General features: G+C 38.2%; 1 protein-coding gene across 2 annotated transcripts in view; it reads left to right on the top strand.

Annotated features, from left to right (window-relative positions):
- The window catches only part of TYR (tyrosinase), a 163154-nt gene that overhangs the window by 107675 nt on the left and 35425 nt on the right, over positions 1-20054 (top strand). Inside the window, exon 5 of one of the 2 annotated variants that reach the window (XM_020883023.2) lies at positions 9817-10445. The exons of the other annotated variant lie outside the window; for it this stretch is intronic. Coding sequence (XP_020738682.1) covers positions 9817-10043 — 227 coding nt within the window. The 3' untranslated portion in view covers positions 10044-10445. Of the gene's footprint in view, positions 1-9816; positions 10446-20054 lie in introns of those variants that run through there. 2 annotated transcript variants of the gene reach the window in all.

Below are 20054 nucleotides of genomic sequence, written 5' to 3'. Positions count from 1 at the left end.
TGGCAAATATACTCCTGCTTTCTATATGGTGCTACTTTGCTAAGAGCTTCCTTCGTCTAATATATTCCAAAAGACTTGACATTTGATTTTAAAAATGAGAGAGGGTACACGTGTCACTTTCAATTCTGGTTTCCTCAGTGTGTATATCCAGCAGTGGGATTAGTAGGTTTTATGGCACACCCTTTTCTCCACACCCTCTCCAGGAATTACTGTTTGTAGACTTGTTGATAGCAGCCATTCTGACCGGTGTGAGATGGTACCTCTCTTTGGTTTTGATTTGCATTTCTCTGATAATGAATGATGTTGAGTGTCATTTCACGTGTTTGTTAGCCATCTGTATGTCTTCTTTGGAGAAATGTCTGTTTAGTTCTTTGGCCCGCTTTTTGATTGGGTTTTTTATTTTTCTGGTATTGAGCTGTATGAGCTGCTTGTATATTTTAGAGATTGACTCTTTGTCAGTTGCTTCATTTCCTTTTATTTTCTCCCATTCTGAAGACTGCATTTTCACCTTGCTTATAGTTTCCTTCACTGTGCAAAAGTTTTTAAGTTTAATTAGGTTCCATTTGTTTATTTTGGCTTTTATTTCCATTACTCTGAGAGGTGGGTCATAGAGGATCCTGCTGTGATTTTTGTCAGAGAGTGTTTTGCCTATGTTTTCTAGGAGTTTTATAGTTTCTGGTCTAGGAGTTTTATAGTTTCTGGTCTTTCATTTAGATCTTTAATCCATTTCGAGTTTATATTTGTGTGTGGTGTTAGAAAGTGTTCTAGTTTCATTCTTTTACAGGTGATTGTCCAGTTTTCCCAGCACCACTTGTTAAAGAGATTGTCTTTTCTCCATTGTATATTTTTGCTTCCTTTGTCAAAGATAAGGTGTCCATAGGTGCGTGGATTTATCTCTGGGCTTTCTATCTTCTTCCATTGATCTATATTTCTGTCTTTGTGCCAGTACCATACTGACTTGATGACTGTGGCCTTGTGGTATAGTCTGAAGTCAGGCAGGTTTATTCCTCCAGTTCCATTCTTCTTTCTCAAGATGCTTTGGCTATTTGAGTTTTTTTTGTATTTCCATACAGATTGTGAAATTATTTGTTCTAGTTCTCTGAAAAATACCATTGGTAGCTTGATAGGGATTGCATTGACTCTATAGATTGTTTTGGGCAGTATACTCATTTTCACTATATTGATTCTTTGATTCATGAACATGGTATATTTCTCCATCCATCTGTGTCATCTTTGATTTCTTTCATCAGTGTTTTATAGTTTTCTATATATAGGTCTTTTTTTTTTAGGTAGATTTATTCCTAAGGATTTTATTCTTTTCATCACAATGGTGAATGGGATTGTTTCCTTGCACTATTTACAATAGCCAGGACATGGAAGCAAGCTAATGTCCATCGGCAGATGAATGGATAAGAAAGTTGTGGTACATATACACAATGGAATATTACTCAGCTATTAAAAAGAACACATTTTATTCAGTTCTAATGAGGTGGATGAAACTGGAGCTTATTATACAGAGTGAAATAAGTGAGAAAGACAAACATCAATACAGCATATTAATGCATATATATGCATTTATTTATTTAGACTTTAGAAAGATGGTACTGACAACCCTATACGTGAGACAGCAGTAGAGACACAGATATAAAGAACAGACTTTTGGGCTCTGTGCGAGAAGGCCAGAGTCGGATGATTTGAGAGAATAGCATTGAAACATGTATATTACCATATGTGAAACAGATGACCAGTCCAGGCTCGATGCATGAAACAGAGCACTCACAGTTGGTGCACCGGGACAACCCAGAGGGATGGGATGGGGGAACGAGGTGGAAGGGGGGGGGGGTTTGGGTTGGGGGACACATGTACACCCATGGCTGATTCATGTCAATGTATGACAAAAACCACCACAATATTGTAAAGTAATTAGCCTCCAATTAAAATGAATAAATTAATTTTAAAAAATGAGAGGAGGAGGCATGCACAGTAATTGGAATATTTCATTCTGCACATGGGATTTGAAGAAGTTCCAGATGTTCAAGCTAGTTTTAGAAAAGGCAGAGGAACCAGAGATCAAATTGCCAACATCCACTGGATCATCAAAAAACCAACAGAGTTTCAGAAAAACATCTATTTCTGCTTTATTGACTATGCCAAAGCCATTGACTGTGTGGATCACAATAAACTGTGGAAAATTCTGAAAGAGATGGGAATACCAGACCACCTGACCTGCCTCTGTCAGGAAGCAAGTTAGAACTGGACATGGAACAACAGACTGGTTCCCAATAGAAAAAGGCTGTGTATTGTCACCCTGCTTATTTAACTTCTATGCATAGTATATCATACGAATCACTGGGCTGGAAGAAGCACAAGCTGGAATCAAGATTGCTGGGAGAAATATCCATAACCTCAGATATACAGATGATACCACCCTTATGGCAGAAAGTGAAGAGGAACTAAAAAGCCTCCTGATGAAAGTGAAAGAGGAGAGTGAAGAAGTTGGCTTAAAGCTCAACATTCAGAAAACTAAGATCATGGCATCTGGTCCCATCACTTCATGGCAAATAGATGGAGAAACAGAGGAAACAGTGTCAAACTTTATTTTTTTGGGCTCCAAGATCACTGCAGATGGTGATTGCAGCCATGAAATTAAAAGACGCTTACTCCTTGGAAGAAAAGTTATGACCAACCTAGATAGCATATTAAAAAGCAGAGACATTACTTTGTTAACAAAGGTCTGTCTAGTCAAGGCCATGGTTTTTCCAGTGGTCATGTATGGATGTGAGAGTTGGACTGTGAAGAAAGCTGAGCACCAAAAAACTGATGCTTTTGAACTATGGTGTTGGAGAAGACTCTTGAGAATCCCTTGGAGTGCAAGGAGATCCAGCCAGTCCATCCTAAAAGAGATCAGTCCTGGGTGTTCATTGGAAGGACTGATGCTGAAGCTGAAACTCCAATACTTTGGCCACCTCATGCAAAGAGTTGACTCATTGGAAAAGACCCTGATGCTGGGAAAGATTGAAGGCAGGAGGAGAAGCGGACAACAGAGGATGAGATGGCTGGATGGCATCACCAACTTGATGGACATGAGTTTGAGTAATCTCCTGGAGTTGATGATGGACAGGGAGGCCTGGCGTGCTGCGATTCATGGGGTCACAAGGAGTCGGACATGACTGAACACTTGAACTGAACTGTCTCAGCTTGGCCACGTGTATGTAAAGGTAAATCCTGTTTCTTCTGCCAGGGATGGCTTGCCATCAGCATCCTACATTCAAGTTCTAATTCATTTTTCTGTTCAATGGGATAGTCTCCTGAGATGCCTTCTCTGACTCAAAAGACAGATAGAAGAGGCCTCTCCCCTATGATCCCATTGTGTCTTTTACATACTTTCATTAGAACAGCATTGTTCTTAAACCAATTTTTTTGCTTGTCAGTCTCCTCTTCCAGTTATGGTTTCCTTCAGGCAGGGGCTCTGATCCTTTCACATGTGTAAACCACCACCTGGAATGTATTGTGTCTCAGTAACTGTTGCTGCATGAATGAATAAATAAATGAATAGAAGAATGAAAGATAAATAAAGATACATTGCTTGCTGTCAAGAGTTTGTGATCGAGTTTGGAAAATAAGACACACATATAAATAAGTATACACACAGGTAATTGTGCCAAGTGTCACAAAGGAGCATAGAAGGAAAGAATCTGGGAATCCAGAAGAGAAAATTGAACAAAATCAGTGACCAAACCAAGTTTGAAAGAGATAAAATCTTATTGCAAGCTGATTCATTTGAACTATTGCTAGAACTATTTTGGAATAAAAATTCAGTTTATTTCAGTTCAGTCACTCAGTCATGTCCAACTCTTTGTGACCCCATGAACCACAGCACGCCAGGCCTCCCTGTCCATCACCAACTCCGGGAGTCTACCCAAACTCATGTTCATTGAGTAGGTGATGCCATCCAACCATCCCATCCTCTGTTTTCCCCTTCTCCTCCTGCCCGTAATCCCTCCCAGCATCAGGGTCTTTTCCAATGAGTCAACTCTTCGCATGAGGTGGCCAGAGTATTGGAGTTTCAGCTTCAGCGTCAGTCCTTCCAGTGAGCACCCAGGACTGATCTCCTTTAGGATGGACTGGTTGGATCTCCTTGCAGTCCAAAGGACTATCAAGAGTCTCCTCCACACCACAGTTCAACAGCATCAATTTTTCGGTGCTCAGCTTTCTTCACAGTCCAACTCTCACATCCATACATGACTACTGGAAAAACCAGAGCCCTAACTAGATGGATCTTTTTTGACAAAGTAATGTCTCTGTCTTTTAAAATGCTGTCTATGTTGGTCATAACTTTTCTTCCAAGGAGTAAGTGTCTTTTAATTTCATGGCTGCAATCTCCATCTACTGTGATTTTGGAGCCCCCCCAAAATAAAGTTTGACACTGTTTCCACTGTTTCCCCATCTATTTGCCATGAAATGATGGGACCAGATGCCATGATCTTAGTTTTCTAAATGTTGAGCTTTAAGCCAATATTCTCACTCTTCTCTTTCACTTTTATCAAGAGGCACTTTAGTTCTTCTAAACTTTCTGCCATAAGGGTGGTGTCCTCTGCATATCTTGTTTCCAGCTTGTGTTTCATTCGGTCTAGCATTTCTCATGATGTACTCTGCATATAAGTTAAATAATCAGGGTGACAATATACAGCCTTGATGTACTCCTTTTCCTATTTGGAACTAGTCTATTGTTTCATATCCAGTTCTAACTGTTGCTTCCTGACCTGCATACAGGTTTCTCAAGAGGTGGGTCAGGTGGTCTGCTAATCCCACCTCTTTCAGAATTTTCCAGTTTACTGTGATCCACACAGTCAAAGGCTTTGGCATAATCAATAAAGCAGAAATAGATGTTTTTCTCAAACTCTGTTGCTTTTTTGATGATCCAGTGGATGTTGGCAATTTGATCGCTGGTTCCTCTGCCTTTTCTAAAACCAGCTTGAACATCTAGAAGTTCACGGTTCATGTATTGCTGAAGCCTGGCTTGGAGAATTTTGAGCATTACTTTACTAGTGTGTGAGATAAGTGCAACTGTGCAGTAGTTTGAGCATTCTTTGGCATTGCCTTTCTTTGGGATTGGAATGAAAACTGACCTTTTCCAGTCCTGTAGCCACTGCTGAGTTTTCCAGATTTTCTGGCATATTGAGTGCAGCACTTTCACAGCATCATCTTTTAGGGTTTGAAATAGCTCAACTAGAATTCCATCCTCTCCACTTGCTTTGTTCTTAGTGATGCTTCCTAAAGCCCATTTGACTTCACATTCCAGGATGTCTGGCTCTAGGTGAGTGATGACACCATTGTGATTTTATGTGTCATTAAGATCTTTTTTGTAGAGTTCTTCTGTGTATTCTTGTCACCTCTTCTTAATATCTTCTGCTTCTCTTAGGTCTATACCATTTCTGTCCTTTATTGAGCCCATGTTTGCACGAAATATTCCCTTGGTATCTCTAATTTTCTTGAAGAGATCTCTAGTCTTTCCCATTCTATTGTTTTTCCTCTATTTCTTTGCATCAATAGCTGAGGAAGGTTTTCTTATCTCTCCTTGCTATTCTCTGTAACTCCGCATTCAGATGGGTATATCTTTCCTTTTCTCCTTTGCTTTTCAGTTCCCTTTTTTCACAGCTATTTGTAAGGCCTCCTCAGACAGCCATTATGCTTTTTTGAAGTTTTTTTTATTGGGGATGATCTTGATCCCTGTCTTCTGTACAATGTCATGAAACTCCATCCATAGTTCATCAGGCACTCTGTCTATCAGATCTAGTCCCTTAAATCTATTTCTCACTTCCAATGTATAATCATAAGGGATTTGATTTAGGTCATACCTCAATGGTCTAGTGGTTTCCCCCACTTTTTTCAATTTAAGTCTGAATTTGGCAATAAATAGTTCTTGATCTGAGCCACAGTCAGCTCCCAGTCTTGTTTTTGCTGACTGTATAGAGCTTCTCCATCTTTGGCTGCAAAGAACATAATCAGTCTGATTACGGTGTTGGCCATCTGGTGGTGTCCATGTCTAGAATCTTCTCTTGTGTTGTTGGAAGATGGCATTTGCTATGACCAGTGCATTCTCTTGGCAAAACTCTATTAGCCTTTGCCCTGATTCATTCTGTACTCCAAGGCCAAACTTGCCTGTCACTCCAGGTGTTTCTTGACTTCATACTTTTGCTTTCCAGTCTGCTATAATGAAAAGGACATCTTTTTTGGGTATTAGTTCTAAAAGGTCTTGTAGTTCTTCATAGAGCCATTCAGCTTCAGCTTCTTCAGCATTACTGGTCAGGGCATAGACTTGGATTACCATGATATTGAATGGTTTGCCTTGGAAACGAACAGAGATCATTCTGTCATTTTGGAGACTGCATCTAAGTACTGCATTTTGGACTCTTTTGTTGACTATGATGGCTACTCCATTTCTTCTAAGGGATTCCTGCCCACAGTAGTAGATATAATGGTCATCTGAATTAAATTCACCCATTCCAGTCCACTGATTCCTAGAATGTCAGTCTTCACTCTTACTCTCTCCTGTTTGACCATTTCCAATTTGCCTTGATTCATGGACCTAACAGTCCAGGTTACTATGCAATATTGCTCCTTACAGCATCAGACCTTGCTTCTATCACCAGTCACATCCACAACTGGGTGTTGTTTTTGCTTTGGCTACATCCCTTCATTCTTTCTGGAGTTATTTCTCCACTGATTTCCTGGGGCATATTGTGCACCTACCAACCTGGGAAACTCATCTTTCAGTGTCCTGTCTTTTTGCCTTTTCATCACCACAATCACAGAAAACTAGCCAGTCTGATCACATGGACCACGGCCTTGTCTAACTCAGTGAAACTAAGCCATTCTGTGTGGGGCCACCCAAGACAGCTGGGTCATGGTGGAGAGGTCTGACAGAATGTGGTCCACTGGAGAAGGGAATGGCAAACCCCTTCAGTATTCTTACCTTGAGAACCCCATGAACAGTATGGAATAAGAATAATAAATAACAGTTATAAAGTACTTTTTATGTGAAAGGCATCATACCAAGGGTTACAGATGCATTGAAGAGTCTAAATATTACAGGCAAATTTTCTAAGTTGCAGATTAGGAATTCATTAAATTAGAATAATGATTCCTAACTACCTTGTGCATTTCTTGTATAGATAAATGGGCATGTGAATATGTTTTGGAAATGACAGAGCATGAAACAAATAGAAAACTATATGATTATTCTAAAGAGAGTAAGTAACAAGAAAGATGAAATTTTGAGTAGATAAAAATAATAGAAAACTTTTGATATTAAGAAATAATTTAAAGAAGCACTATTGAGACTGAAAAAGAAATAATTGAGAAGGAAAAGTCAAAAGTTTAGGTTGAAGCTAGTAAGAAATACAGGTTGTTTCAAAGAAGATAGTCCACTGGTGACAGTAAAATTTAAGATCACTTGAAATGAACCAAAGTAGAGAAACAATAACATAAGTTGGAAAGCAGAAGGACAGGTAAAGAAATAATATTTAAAAATTTGAAAGCATTTGAGCTGAGCAGCAAGCAATAAAGAAAATCATAATTATTATGTAACCTCTGTGTATCTCCATTTTGTTACAGTTAAAATACACTATATATTGAAGCTATTAATAGCAATGCAAGCTAAGCATTTGTAGTCTCATTTTCAATATATTTTTAAATGTATTAAAACTAACTTTTATGTTTGATGAAAACACTTTTCACATTTTAAAATTTATTTTAGTTTTGTTAGCTTTTATTTCTTAGATTTAAATTAATATTAATCCAAAGTTATAATTTTTTTATTATTATTTATTTTGTAATGTTAATTCTTTGCAGCATATTGCCCCTTCATGATGAAGAGAAACATTAACTGGCTATATTTTTCAAATTATGCTTAATGGAGCCTAAGAATGTTAGAAGTATCTTAGTGACAGCTGGCAAAAGGCAGTGTGAAGGACAGAAATGCAGAAAGTAACAGGGGAAACAGACAGCGTCTGAGCTCTGTAGTCACACTTAAGTCTGGGAAACGCCAGTTTTTTCTCCTTTGAATGAAGATTGAAATATAATATAAATTAATTTTTAACAAAGTCTCTTGCCTTAATTGTTCTGAGTTCTTGAGTTTATGGTGAACATTAAGACTCTCATTTTACATTTCACAACATGTTGCTACCCATTCTTTCCTAGATATTTTATAAAATAATACTCATTTTCTTTTTATTTGGTTGATGTAGTTTTTTATGATAACATAGCTTTCATATAACTGTAACTTCAGAGTATCCTAAGGTACTTACTCCATCTTTTATTATTGCAGGAATCTAATTAACCTTTAAAAATAATTAGGACTTTTTGAAATGCAAATGTCAGAAACTCCATAGAAACAAGATTACATAAAAAGATAATTTATTGGTTTACAAAACCCAAGGAAGGAATGAACACTAGAAATGTAAAAAAGACAAAAATGTAGCTGAGACTGAGCAACAGTAGGAACCAGGAAACGAAGCAGTCTAAAGGTTCATCTTCTCTCTCTCTCTTTCCCTTTCTCATTCTCCCCCACCACCCCCTTCTCTAGCACTAAGATTGTTACCAGCTCCTAGTCACTGGACTCAATGCTGCACAGTGAATTCTGGGTAATGGCCAATTTTGATTGGCCTATTTTGAGTCAGTGGTTCACTCAGAACTAGTCAATTGTAGCCAACAAAATAGGTTATAAAAAAAGCTATTACAGTTCCCACATCAGCAACAGTGGGAAGGTAAGGTTGGGGAGCAGATATAGGCTCAAATATCCATGGCCTAGATAAGTTAATTTATTGCTCAAATAGCAGTCTTGGTATATAGTCAAATACATGCTCCATAATTTCAGAGACCAGAGCTGCTGCTTTCTTGTAGTTCTATAAGACCTAGGGTTTACCCTTGATCACATGACTTGTCCTGGCTCATCAACATGCTATTTGCATTAGTTGAAAGGAGAAAAAGGAAAAGGAGAAGGCATACTTTTTCTTTTTAAGGGAACCACCCCAAAGTTACATGTGTTACTTTTGCTTAAGACTTCAGTCACATAGTCATATTTTCTTGCAAGGTAAGCCCAAGATACACTCTTTTCTTTACTTTGTATCACAAAATGGATATTTTAGAGTGTCTTGTAAATAGTGATGTTTCCTTTAAAATCAAGCAAATATATATATATATATACATATGTATATATATATATAGTAAATCATTAACCCCAAGAGGAAAACGATGTGAGAAAGAAAATGTAATCATAATGTAACCATAGAATACTATTAGGTTCAATTGTGAATCAAATTTAAATATTAAAAATAATGAAAGTCCTAGAATGTGAAAGTCCTAGATGTGGATTTGGCCCCAAATCATGATATCATTATACTGAAAAGATGGAGAAAATGGAAGTTGTGAGAGAGCTAAAATCATTGCTTATGCATGACAAACCCCAGAGATAAACTTGAGAAATTAAGAGATAGTAGTATTTGCCTATTATTTAGAAATACAGAGTCAAATAACAACAAATAGCTAGAGGAGTTAGAGTAGCTGGCAGGGAGCAGGCACTATACAATTTACAGATCAGATACTATCTATGAAGTTTGAAACATCCAAACAAGGTGGTATTGTTTTCCTATTTTCTGTTGAAGCCTTGGGGTATTAGGTGTAACTTTCTCAAGCTCTTATAGCTAGTAAGTAGCAGAGCTGGGATTCAAACTTAGCCTCTGACTCCAAAGTATGGAGCAAGGATGATGGTGATGGTGATGATAGTAAAAACATTGGGATGTCTTTCTATTTCAGAACCAGACATTTTTCAAGATTACATTAAGCCCTACTTAGAACAAGCACGTCGAATCTGGCCATGGCTCATTGGGGCAGCTGTGGTTGGGTCTGTCCTTACTGCTGTACTGGGAGGACTTACTAGCCTGTTATGTCGTCGAAAGAGAAACCAGCTTCCTGAAGAAAAGCAGCCCCTGCTCATGGAAAAAGAAGATTACCACAATTTGTTGTATCAGAGCCATTTATGAAAGGCTTAGGCAATAGAATTAGGGCAAAAAACCTGACCTTGCTATAACTTAAATGATGTTAAAGTCCCCAGGGGATGTCCCAGTGGAAATCCTTGGCATGTGTCTACGGAGACCCTTATCAGAACTGTTATCAGTACATAATGTTCCCCTCCTCCTACTCAGGCAGAAGCCACCTGTGCTTGCTTTGCTGGATTTTGATCATTCCCTGAAGAGTTTTCCTCAAGCTCCTATTTCCAGGGAAAGGATGTCCTTTGGTAATAAGTAACTGCTAGATGTATCTTAATGAAAGTGCTCTTGTAAAATATGGGGACGTGTGTGATTCTTTTCCTCTTGATTGTGGAATGACTTGTTCCTTTTATTATCCCCTTTCTTTGATTTTAATAAAATAGCAACAAATTTACACTGATTGACTCCTTTGAGCTTGATAAATACATTCCAATTATCTTAAGAAAGTATAATGTTCCCCTTATATTTTACATTCTTGCTCCAAAATATGTTATGGACTTCAAGTAGAAAATAGTCTTCAGAACTTTCCTGCCATAGTTCCTGCCATGACTGTACATTTGAAGGTCACTGACAGCAAGGACATTTCTCCTGCAAAGAATCAAGCTAAGTACTTGTCTCAAGATGTCCTCACTAAATGTGTTGACAATAAAGATAATAATCTTATTATAATGCTTTTAAAATATCTTCTAAAAAGAACTTAATTTTATTAGAGAATGTTTAAAATGCTGTGAAACATTTGCTAGTAGAGAACAATTACATGAATATTAGCCTCTCTGTAGTTTTAGTAAAATAGCTTATTTCTGTTTTTCCTGGTGATTAAGACCTTAAATTAAGATGTCCAGATAATCTTGCTACTTGAATGTTTGGTCCAGTTGAATTTCTAAAAATAATCCAATTGATATTCCATTCCTATTATTGTTATGTACAGCAGAAAAAACTAGAACAAGTGGGTGGAAGTTATCAGGGACCCATTTGGGTATAATAAAAGGAAAAACTGTCCAATATTCAGAGTTTTCCAAAACCAAAATGGACATTTTTGGAAAATAATAAGTGTTTGCCACTAGAGTTCTTTACATAGAGGTTGGATTACAAATTTGACTTGAATTCTATAAATAGTCTATAGTCAAATTGAGTCTATAGTCATACTTATTTACATTGGCCCAGGGCTTATAACAACTCCCAATTTAGAAATGAGGCCAAACGTGATCTAGAAAAAGTCCTTCTGACTCTGCCACAGTATTTCAGGGTGTTTCACCAGATTTCATCTTCTACCGTCTTATCCACACTCAATAGCTCTGTGCTTGAATCCCTAGTCTCTTTTAGTTCCCTTATGTCTAGTTTGCATTTAATTGCTCAGCATTTTTAGTTATGTATCTCCATTTGACTGCTTGAGTTATACTTCCAGCCTCATCCCTAAATGCTGTCTTTTCATTCTCTCTCTCCTGAGATGGCCATGCTTTTAAAACAGATTTATCCAATCCAAGCTCCAGAAATCCACCTGAGTCTGACACCTAAACCTCTACATCTCTGGAATGGTATTTAAGAGAGGACCCATTGACCTGTATGGTACCTTTCAATTAAAATGTCCTACAATTCCTATAAAGCCTGCCATGTAGTGTTCAGATTGTTTATGAATGCACTTAGAAATTCAGAGAAAAGTAAAAATCATCTTGCTATATACATTGGTCAGATGATTTTGGCTAATTTTCATCTAGAACAAATAAAAATTTACAATTATTGACATAATGCCATCAACTCTCAGAGATTACTATTAGTTAATAAACTCAGTTTATATAGCAACATTCATCTTCTAACTCACTTTAGCTGTCAGTCAAATGATGATTTGCTGGCTTATCTAATTTCTGATGCCCAGAGGAGAAAATCAGGCCAGGGATGGGTAGTAGCATGTTTATTTATCAACACAGAGGAAGGTCTGTGGGATTAGAGGGCAAATACTGCGGTTTATGTCCTCCACTTGGTACAGAACCAGAACTACAAGATTTAAAATAAATTAGCAATTATCTGTGTCCAACTCTTTGTGACCCATGGACTGCAGCATGCCAGGCTCCTCTGTCCTTCTCCATCTCCTGGAGGTGCTCAAACTCATGTCCGTTGAGTCGGTGATGCCATCCAACCATCTCATCCTCTGTCATCCCCTTCTCCTCCCCCTTCAATCTTCCCCAGCATCAGGGTCTTTTCTAATGAGTCAGTTCTTCTCATCAGGTGGCCAAAGTATTGGAGTTTCAGCTTCAGTATCAGTCCTTCCAGTGAATATTAAGGACAGATTTCCTTTAGGATGGACTTGTTGGATCTCCTTGCAGTCCAAGGGACTCTCAAGAATCTTCTCTAACACCAAAATTTGAAAGAACAGAAACTAGTAAAACAGAGCAAAGAGTGGCAAAATAAATTTTGATGAGGTCTGAAGAAAATTCTCGAGAAACAGGAATAGTGACTGTGGTTGCCTTTAGTCTGATCTCAGAATGCAAAATAATTATTTAGCTAAATTTGATTTGAAAGAAATTTTCAGTCCAGGTGACATTTTAAATCATTTTTACAAAGCATCTTGAATCAAAATCTACCCAAGGAATATTCATTGCTGCTGAAGGGATCTGTATGAATTCATTCTCTTCCTTATCACAAGGCAATTCCCTCTTTTATCACTGAACTTCAGCGTAGAATATCATTTTGTTTCTCTAGAGGCTCAGGTTATCCACTTGTATAGCAACAACATCTGTGATAAAACCACCACCACACTGACTCCATGGTTTTCTCAATAAGACGCCAAAATTACATAACTGATATTTTAAGATACTTGGCAGTTTCATTAAATGCTAATCAGCATTATATTCTGTGGCTTTATTTTATAGTGTGGATTTTAGAAATTGCTTCGTTTGGGGCTCTGCTGTTTTTCCATTACTACATTAGAAGTCACATTTTGTTACAGAGAAAGAAATAAGCAGCTGCCTCTCTTTTTGTTCCTCTCTCTGTGCCTTAGTTTTTTTAAAGACTATTTTTAGTACCCAACCTTTCCAACAAGTCAAATGTATAATTCTCCATCTGTAGAAATAAATATGTGATGGGTACTAGTCATTTCAACAGTGTCTCTTGCTGGCTGACAACTGGCTTTGATTGTGAATGTTTTAAAATAGTCTTTCCCTTGTTTATATGGGCTTTGATTTGTAGGAACAGTTTTCTTTGTCATCATAAAAAAAAAGGCCTCATTGGGGCCACCTATTGTGAGCTTGTGTTATTTTGGAGGGCATGTCAGTAGAACAAAGGTCCACGGGCCTTCTGATTAGACTCCTTCTGAAAGCTGCTAAAATGCAAGTAAGAGTTTTTTAACTTTGTGTTGCTTATTTTCAAAAGCATTTGCCAGTTTGTACAATATATTGAATATAAAATTGCCTTTGGCAACCACTGGAGGACTTAAGGGCTTTCAAATCCTTCAGCTATTTAAAATGGTAAGAAATCTTTTAAGTATTTTCTTTTAAATCAAAACCTTATTAAAACTCTAGATAGCCTATGTTTATCTAATTGTTTCATGAGTTCTTTTCTTAATAGCAATATTCTTATAACTTCATGTTAATCTACCAATTCTTGTTATGTTTTTTAATCATTTTTAATGGTGATTTCTAATTTCTTCTTTTAAAATGAATAGTAAAGATCTTAATGCAATGAGTGGTTATGATGTTCCAAGAACTGTGATAAACACAGCATATTAACATATGTTAATTCATCTATCTTCATGTTGTCAGTATGAGAGTATTATTCATATTTTTAAATGAGACTGTGGCTTAAGCAGAAGACTTGCCTTCCCTATTTCCATATGCGTTCAGTATTTTAGGTAATTTAGCTGGGATTTGAATCCAGTTCTTCTCCATGATTATAAATTTCATTATTTGTTATTCAGTTATGTTGACATGTCCTACTTTATCAACTGTCTTTCCTGAATATTTAGACTTTCTCTAGCTCTAAATTATTGCTGTAATGAATATCCTGATGCATTTTGCATCTTATTTCACTTCATTTGTTTTCCAGGAGTAGAATCTCTGGGTCAAAGCATTTGAATGAATTGTCATATGCTTTTGAAAAGGGTTGCATTGATCAAAAAATGCAAAAAGATGGAGCCTAAAAATAACAGATCAAAAGGAATGAAGAAGAAAATGCAAAGGTGAAGAACTTAGAAGAAGAAAGAAGTGTTGCAAGTCTCTCTGAGAGGAACTGAAGACTTAATTGCCACTTCACTTGGTGCTTCTTCTCATGAAACTTTTTCAAATAATAACATTTATGTAATGAGCATTTTCTCTCATTAAAATCAGAAGAAAATACAGACTGAGGCCATTTCAGAAAGGTAGAGAGAAACATGCATGTAAATTGGTTCTCAGCTAAGATATTTTTAGAAATGAGTACATCTTGTCTAGGTAGAAACATGTGCGTACATTTCAGAATCATATAGGAATGAAAACAGCAAAACCAGGAATCCATACTTGGAAGAGTAAGCCCAAGGCATCAAAATAGTCTGAATCAAAACAGAGTCAGGGTCAGCGATTAGGATAGACAGGAGATCATGTGACAGGGTAGGGAAGGCTGGAAAGGACCTGAAAATCAAGCCCAAGACGAGTTTGAACCACTTGTTTTCACTGCTCTTTGAGAAAGTTCTGCATTCTGCCTGGAATTTAGTCATGCGTGCTCAGTTGCTTCAGCCACGTCCGACTCTTTGTGACCCCCATGGACGGTAGCATGCCCGACTCCTCTGTCATGGGATTCTCCAGGCAAGAATACTGGAGTGGGTTGCCAGGCCCTCCCCCAGGGGATCTTCCTGACCTGACCCAGGGATCGAACCCCAGTGTCTTATGTCTCCTGCGTTGATAGGCAGGTTCTTTACCATTAGCACCAGCTGAATTTGGTCAGTCTTCCTTATCAAATCATGTCATTTTAAAACATTCTTACCAGAGGAATTATAAAGATAGATGTGTCTGTGTGAGTATTCACGTATGTGTGGAGAGAGAGAGGGAGAAAGGGAGACAGAGAGAAAATACAGAAAGAATGAAAACATTTCTCCTCTCTCTAATACTGGAGAGAATTTTGTTGCTGATTAAATGCTTTCTATTGCTACTGCAGGGGGCTCCCTGGTGGCTTAGTGGTAAAGAACCCACTTGCCAATGAAGGAGATATGGTTTGATCCCTGGGTCGGGAAGATCCCCTGGAGAAAGAAATGGCAACCCACTCCAATATTCTTGCTTCAGAAATCCCATGGACAGAGGAGCCTGGCAGGCTGCCATCCATAGGTCGCAAAAGGCAGATATGACTTAGCAACTGAGCAGCAACATTGCCAGTGCAGTAAACAACCACAAACACAGTGGCTTAAAATGCCGCAGGGTTATTATCCTGTAATTCAGTAGACCAGAACTGCGGGTTCTACTGTTACAGGTTTCAAAGGGCTGAAATCAAAAGGGCAGTGAGGTTACGGTCTTTGTGTGGACACCAGGAAATAGTTCATTTCCTTGCCTTTTTCAGCATCCTGAAGCCACCTGCATGTCTCGTCACACGGCCCCCTCCCTCCCTCTTTAAAGACAGATAGCATTGCCTCACTTTGATCCTTATTCTGTAATCACATCTCTCTCTCTCTGACTGATTGCAACAAGGAAAAGTGTTCTGCTTTTAAGCAATCAAAATAGTTTGGGTCAACCTGGTACTCTAAGAGACTCCATTTCAAGGTCCTTCACTTTAATCATATCCCCAAAGCCTTTTTTGCTATGTTAGTAACATGTACCTAGGTTCTGGGCATTAGGGCAGGGACATTGGAGGGGAGATGGAAAAAAGCATTATTCTGTCTACAATGTTACCTAAAAACTAACAAGAATTGGTCAGATGATAAATTGTTGTTCACATGTGATTAACATGGCACAGGCTGTGATATTCAATACATTAAAGATACAGGAAAACCTTTAAAATGCATGGGATCTGAAGTCAGACTCTATGAATTTGAGTCCTGGCTCAGTCTCATTAACTGTATGACCTTGTATGAATCATTTTACCTCTACACTCCTTGGTTTTTGCATTTTTAAAATGTAGATTATAATAGAATGTTCCTTAACATAGTCTGGAGAATAACACAAGCATTTATTAACATCAGGAAAAGGATGACAAACCTAGACAGTGTGTTGAAAAGCAGAGACATTACTCTGCTGACAAAGGTCCGTATAGTCAAGGCTATGGCCTCCCCAGTGGCCATGTATGGTTGTGAGGGTTGGAGCATACAGAAGGCAGAATGCCAAAGAATTGATGCCTTTGAATTGTGGTGCTGGAGATGACTCCCGGATCAAACCAGTCAATCTTAAGTATATTCACTGAAATATCACTGAATATTCACTGAAACAAATGATGCTGAAGAGGAAGCTCCAGGATTTTGGTCATATGATGCAGACGGCTCATTGGAAAAGTCCCTGATGCTGGGAGAGATTGAGGGCAGAAGAAGAAGAAGAAGGCTTCAAGGGATGAGATGGCTGAACGGCATCACCAATACAATGAACATGAACTTGGGCAAACTCCAGGAGATGGTGAGGGACAGGGAAGTCTGATGTGCTGCAGTCCATGGAGTCACAAAGAGTTGTACATGACTGGGTGACTGAATAACAGCTTAAGTACTCAATAAGTGTTATTTATCAAATTCTCATAGAGCACATTAACTTAGCACAAATTAACTGTCTTTAAAAAAGAGAGACAAAATATAATCATATATTTTGTTTCTGCAAAATCATTTTGCATAATATGAATGTAGTAAATCTACTTAATGAAATGATATCATGATAAATGGTCTTCCCCAGGGGGCACTAGTGAAAGAATATGCCTACTAATGAAGGAGATGCAAGAGATGTGGGTTCAATCCCTGGACTGGGAAGATCCCCTGGAGTAGGAAATGGCAACTGCCTGGAAAATTCCATGGACAGAAGACCCTGGCGGGCTACAATCCACAGGACCATAAAGAGTTGAACATGACTGAGCACACACATGTATCATGATAAACAGAGGTGTACACCTTAAGACAGAGAAGCATTTGAGATATAGAAATATACATCATGCCAGTAACAAGCTCACAGTTCATAAAACACTTGTGGCTATTAAACCACCCCCGAGTGTGGTACTGAACTTGAATCTAATAAACATCTCAACTGCCCCAGCAGGGTGGACTTCTATTTGAGTTGGACAGTAACGGTTCATACTTTGCTTATTCATTCATTCAATGAACAATTATTTGTAGGACTTCTACTCTATGTTGTTACTGTGCTAGGGATACAAAGGTTAAATCTGATCTCTATTAGTGAAATCAGAATAAAATACATAAATTATTACATAATAAGTATTTCATAGATATTGTAGGTATTTTAAGAATACTATATAATACAATTTGCTGTTGTTGTTTAATTGCAAAGTTGTGTCCAACTCTTTTGTGACCTCTTAAACTGAAGCCCATCAGTCTCCTCTGTCCATGGGATTTCCCAGGCAAGAATTCTAGAGTGGGTTGCCATTTCCTTCTTCAGGGGATCTTCCTGACCCAGGGATGGAACCCATGTCTCCTGCATTGGCAGGTGGGTTCTTCACCATTGAGCCACCAGGGACCAGATACAGTTAATATGATCTTGGGAGATAGAGAAGACTTCAAAGATAAACTGATCATTGAATTGAACTCGTCAAAATCACCTATGAGATGAGATGGTTGATGGTCTCAACAAAATCATGGCATGGATAAAAGCAAGTGTGGACAAGTGATGGCCCATGGCCTAAATCCTGCCTGCCATCTGTTTTTGTTTGTTAAATATTATTGGAACACAGCTGCACTCATTCATTTATGTTACATACTGTCTATGGCTGTTTTCATGATACAATGATAGAATTGGATAGTTGCAGAAGAAACCATATGGCTCACAAACCTACAGTACTTACTATTAGGCCCTTTATTGAAAAAAGTTTGCTGTCCTTGGCCTTAAACCAAATCAAGAAATTCAGAGTAGCTGAAGAGAAGGTAGTTATAAAATCATGAAAGAGTTCCACCTTAACAATTGTGACAATAGTTCATGTTCCACCTTAACAATTGTGACAATAGTTCATAAGTGTTCTTGCTAATTTCACTTTTTTGCCAGTTTACTAAGATGTAAAGATCTTTGGTACTGATATAAATATAAACATACCTATAGATATAGTTACATGTATGTATATGATATTAATATCATACTCACAATATTAAATTTTGTGAATAAAGTATATGAAACTCGTTGTTTTTGTTGTTTGTACATGAAACTGCCAAATAGGAAATCCTCTATTCTTTTGCCAGAAACTCTATAAACATCCTATATCTCAGTTTTACTCCTCTTTTTTTTAACCCCTGCTGTTTCTATGTACGTGATCTTCCTGTCCCATGTCTCTATAATCTTGAGATCCCAACCCTCCTGAACTTCCTGGGGCCTTTGCTTCATCAGTTTTCCTCATCCTTCCCTGCATCTCCAGCTCTTCCCACTCTGTAGGATCCTTATCCCTTCCCTATTCAGACATGTTCATCTTAAGAAGAAAGTTGCTCTCCACTGATATCATTTCCACTCAACTTTCCCCCTATTTCTTATGTACAGTCAAGCTTCTTAGCTGTTTTAAATTTGTGTTCTCTTTGTCTCTTATGTACTACTCGACCCACCCCAGCTTATTTTCTGTCCCCATCTCTCCATGAAGCTTCTTACCAAGGTCACTAATGGTCTCAACATTGCCATATTATGAGGCTTTTCATGATGCATTTGCTTGATATTTGGGCACCATTATAACTTCTTATTTCTCTCCTCTTGAACCATTTTCTTGTGGGTTCTGGGAGACAATCTGCTTGTGATTTTCTTTCTTACTTCCCAGCTTTTCTTTCAAGAAAAGAAGGTTCACCTCTTCTTCCTCTAAATATGGGGGGATTCTTAGTTGGGGTTCTCTGAGAAATGGACTAAGACAAGTTTTCATGCAGGAGTTTTGCTAAGAGAGAAAGGGAAGTAGGGTGTGGAAATAAGAGAAAATGTAATACAACAGAGTGCTCAGTCAACCCTGCAGGGAGCTCTGCAACTAAGATGAATATGTATTATCTCTCCATCTATCTATCTGTTTATTATAAGGGATTGTCTTATACAGCAACGCACGACTGATGAAACAAATCTGAAATCCTTATGGCAAGCAGTTAGAAAGAGAAGATAAGCAAGCTGGAACCCGAATAGCATGAGGTGAAACTTGTTCACAAAGGGGAATCTCTTACTCAGCAAAGTCCAAAACCCTATAGAAAAAGGCTTTACAACTGATTGCCAGAATAATCTCCTTCTTGATTAACATAAAATCAACTGATTAGAAAGTTTAATCATATCTGCAAAATCCCTTCACAGCAGTACTCAGATTAACATTTGACTGACTAACTGGAGAGAATGTATGAATGCTACAAAATACTTCCTCCAGTTCTCTGAGAGAATATTCCTTTTGTTCCCTTTCCTAGACAGGGCACTCAGGGAACTGTGGCTCATCATAGCCAAGTTGACAGAGCAAACGCCATCACACCTGGTAGGACTAAGCCCTTCATGCTCAGGACCATTCTCAGGCCACAGCTACTGGACTTGCTCATTCACCATCAAATTGCCAAGCCAGAGGCTTCTTGATGGCGGACCACTGGATCCCATGGTCATATGCCCCCATTCCATCCTTTTTTGAATACAGTGTTAGTATCCTATGATTCCCCTCTAGTTTCAGTGATGCCAGTTCTAAAACTACATCTCCTACAATTAGCCTTGACTTCCAGAGCACAGACACTCCTGAGCATCTCAAAAATATGTGTGTCCTTCTCATCAGCAATTCTTTGTCATCTTGGCAAACAGATTTCTGGAAGCCTTACCATGCAATGTAATCAGAAATGGTTTTCCTAGCCTCATCTGTGACATCCATTCTGACATGCTCTGTGATTGTCCCTTCACCAACAGCCATGGAAGTTCCGACATT

The sequence above is a fragment of the Odocoileus virginianus genome, chromosome 28 (assembly GCF_023699985.2).
Source record: "Odocoileus virginianus isolate 20LAN1187 ecotype Illinois chromosome 28, Ovbor_1.2, whole genome shotgun sequence".
NCBI lineage: Eukaryota > Metazoa > Chordata > Mammalia > Artiodactyla > Cervidae > Odocoileus > Odocoileus virginianus.
The sequence above is the reverse complement of the archived record's forward strand: the minus strand, read 5'-3'. Positions and strand labels throughout refer to the sequence as shown.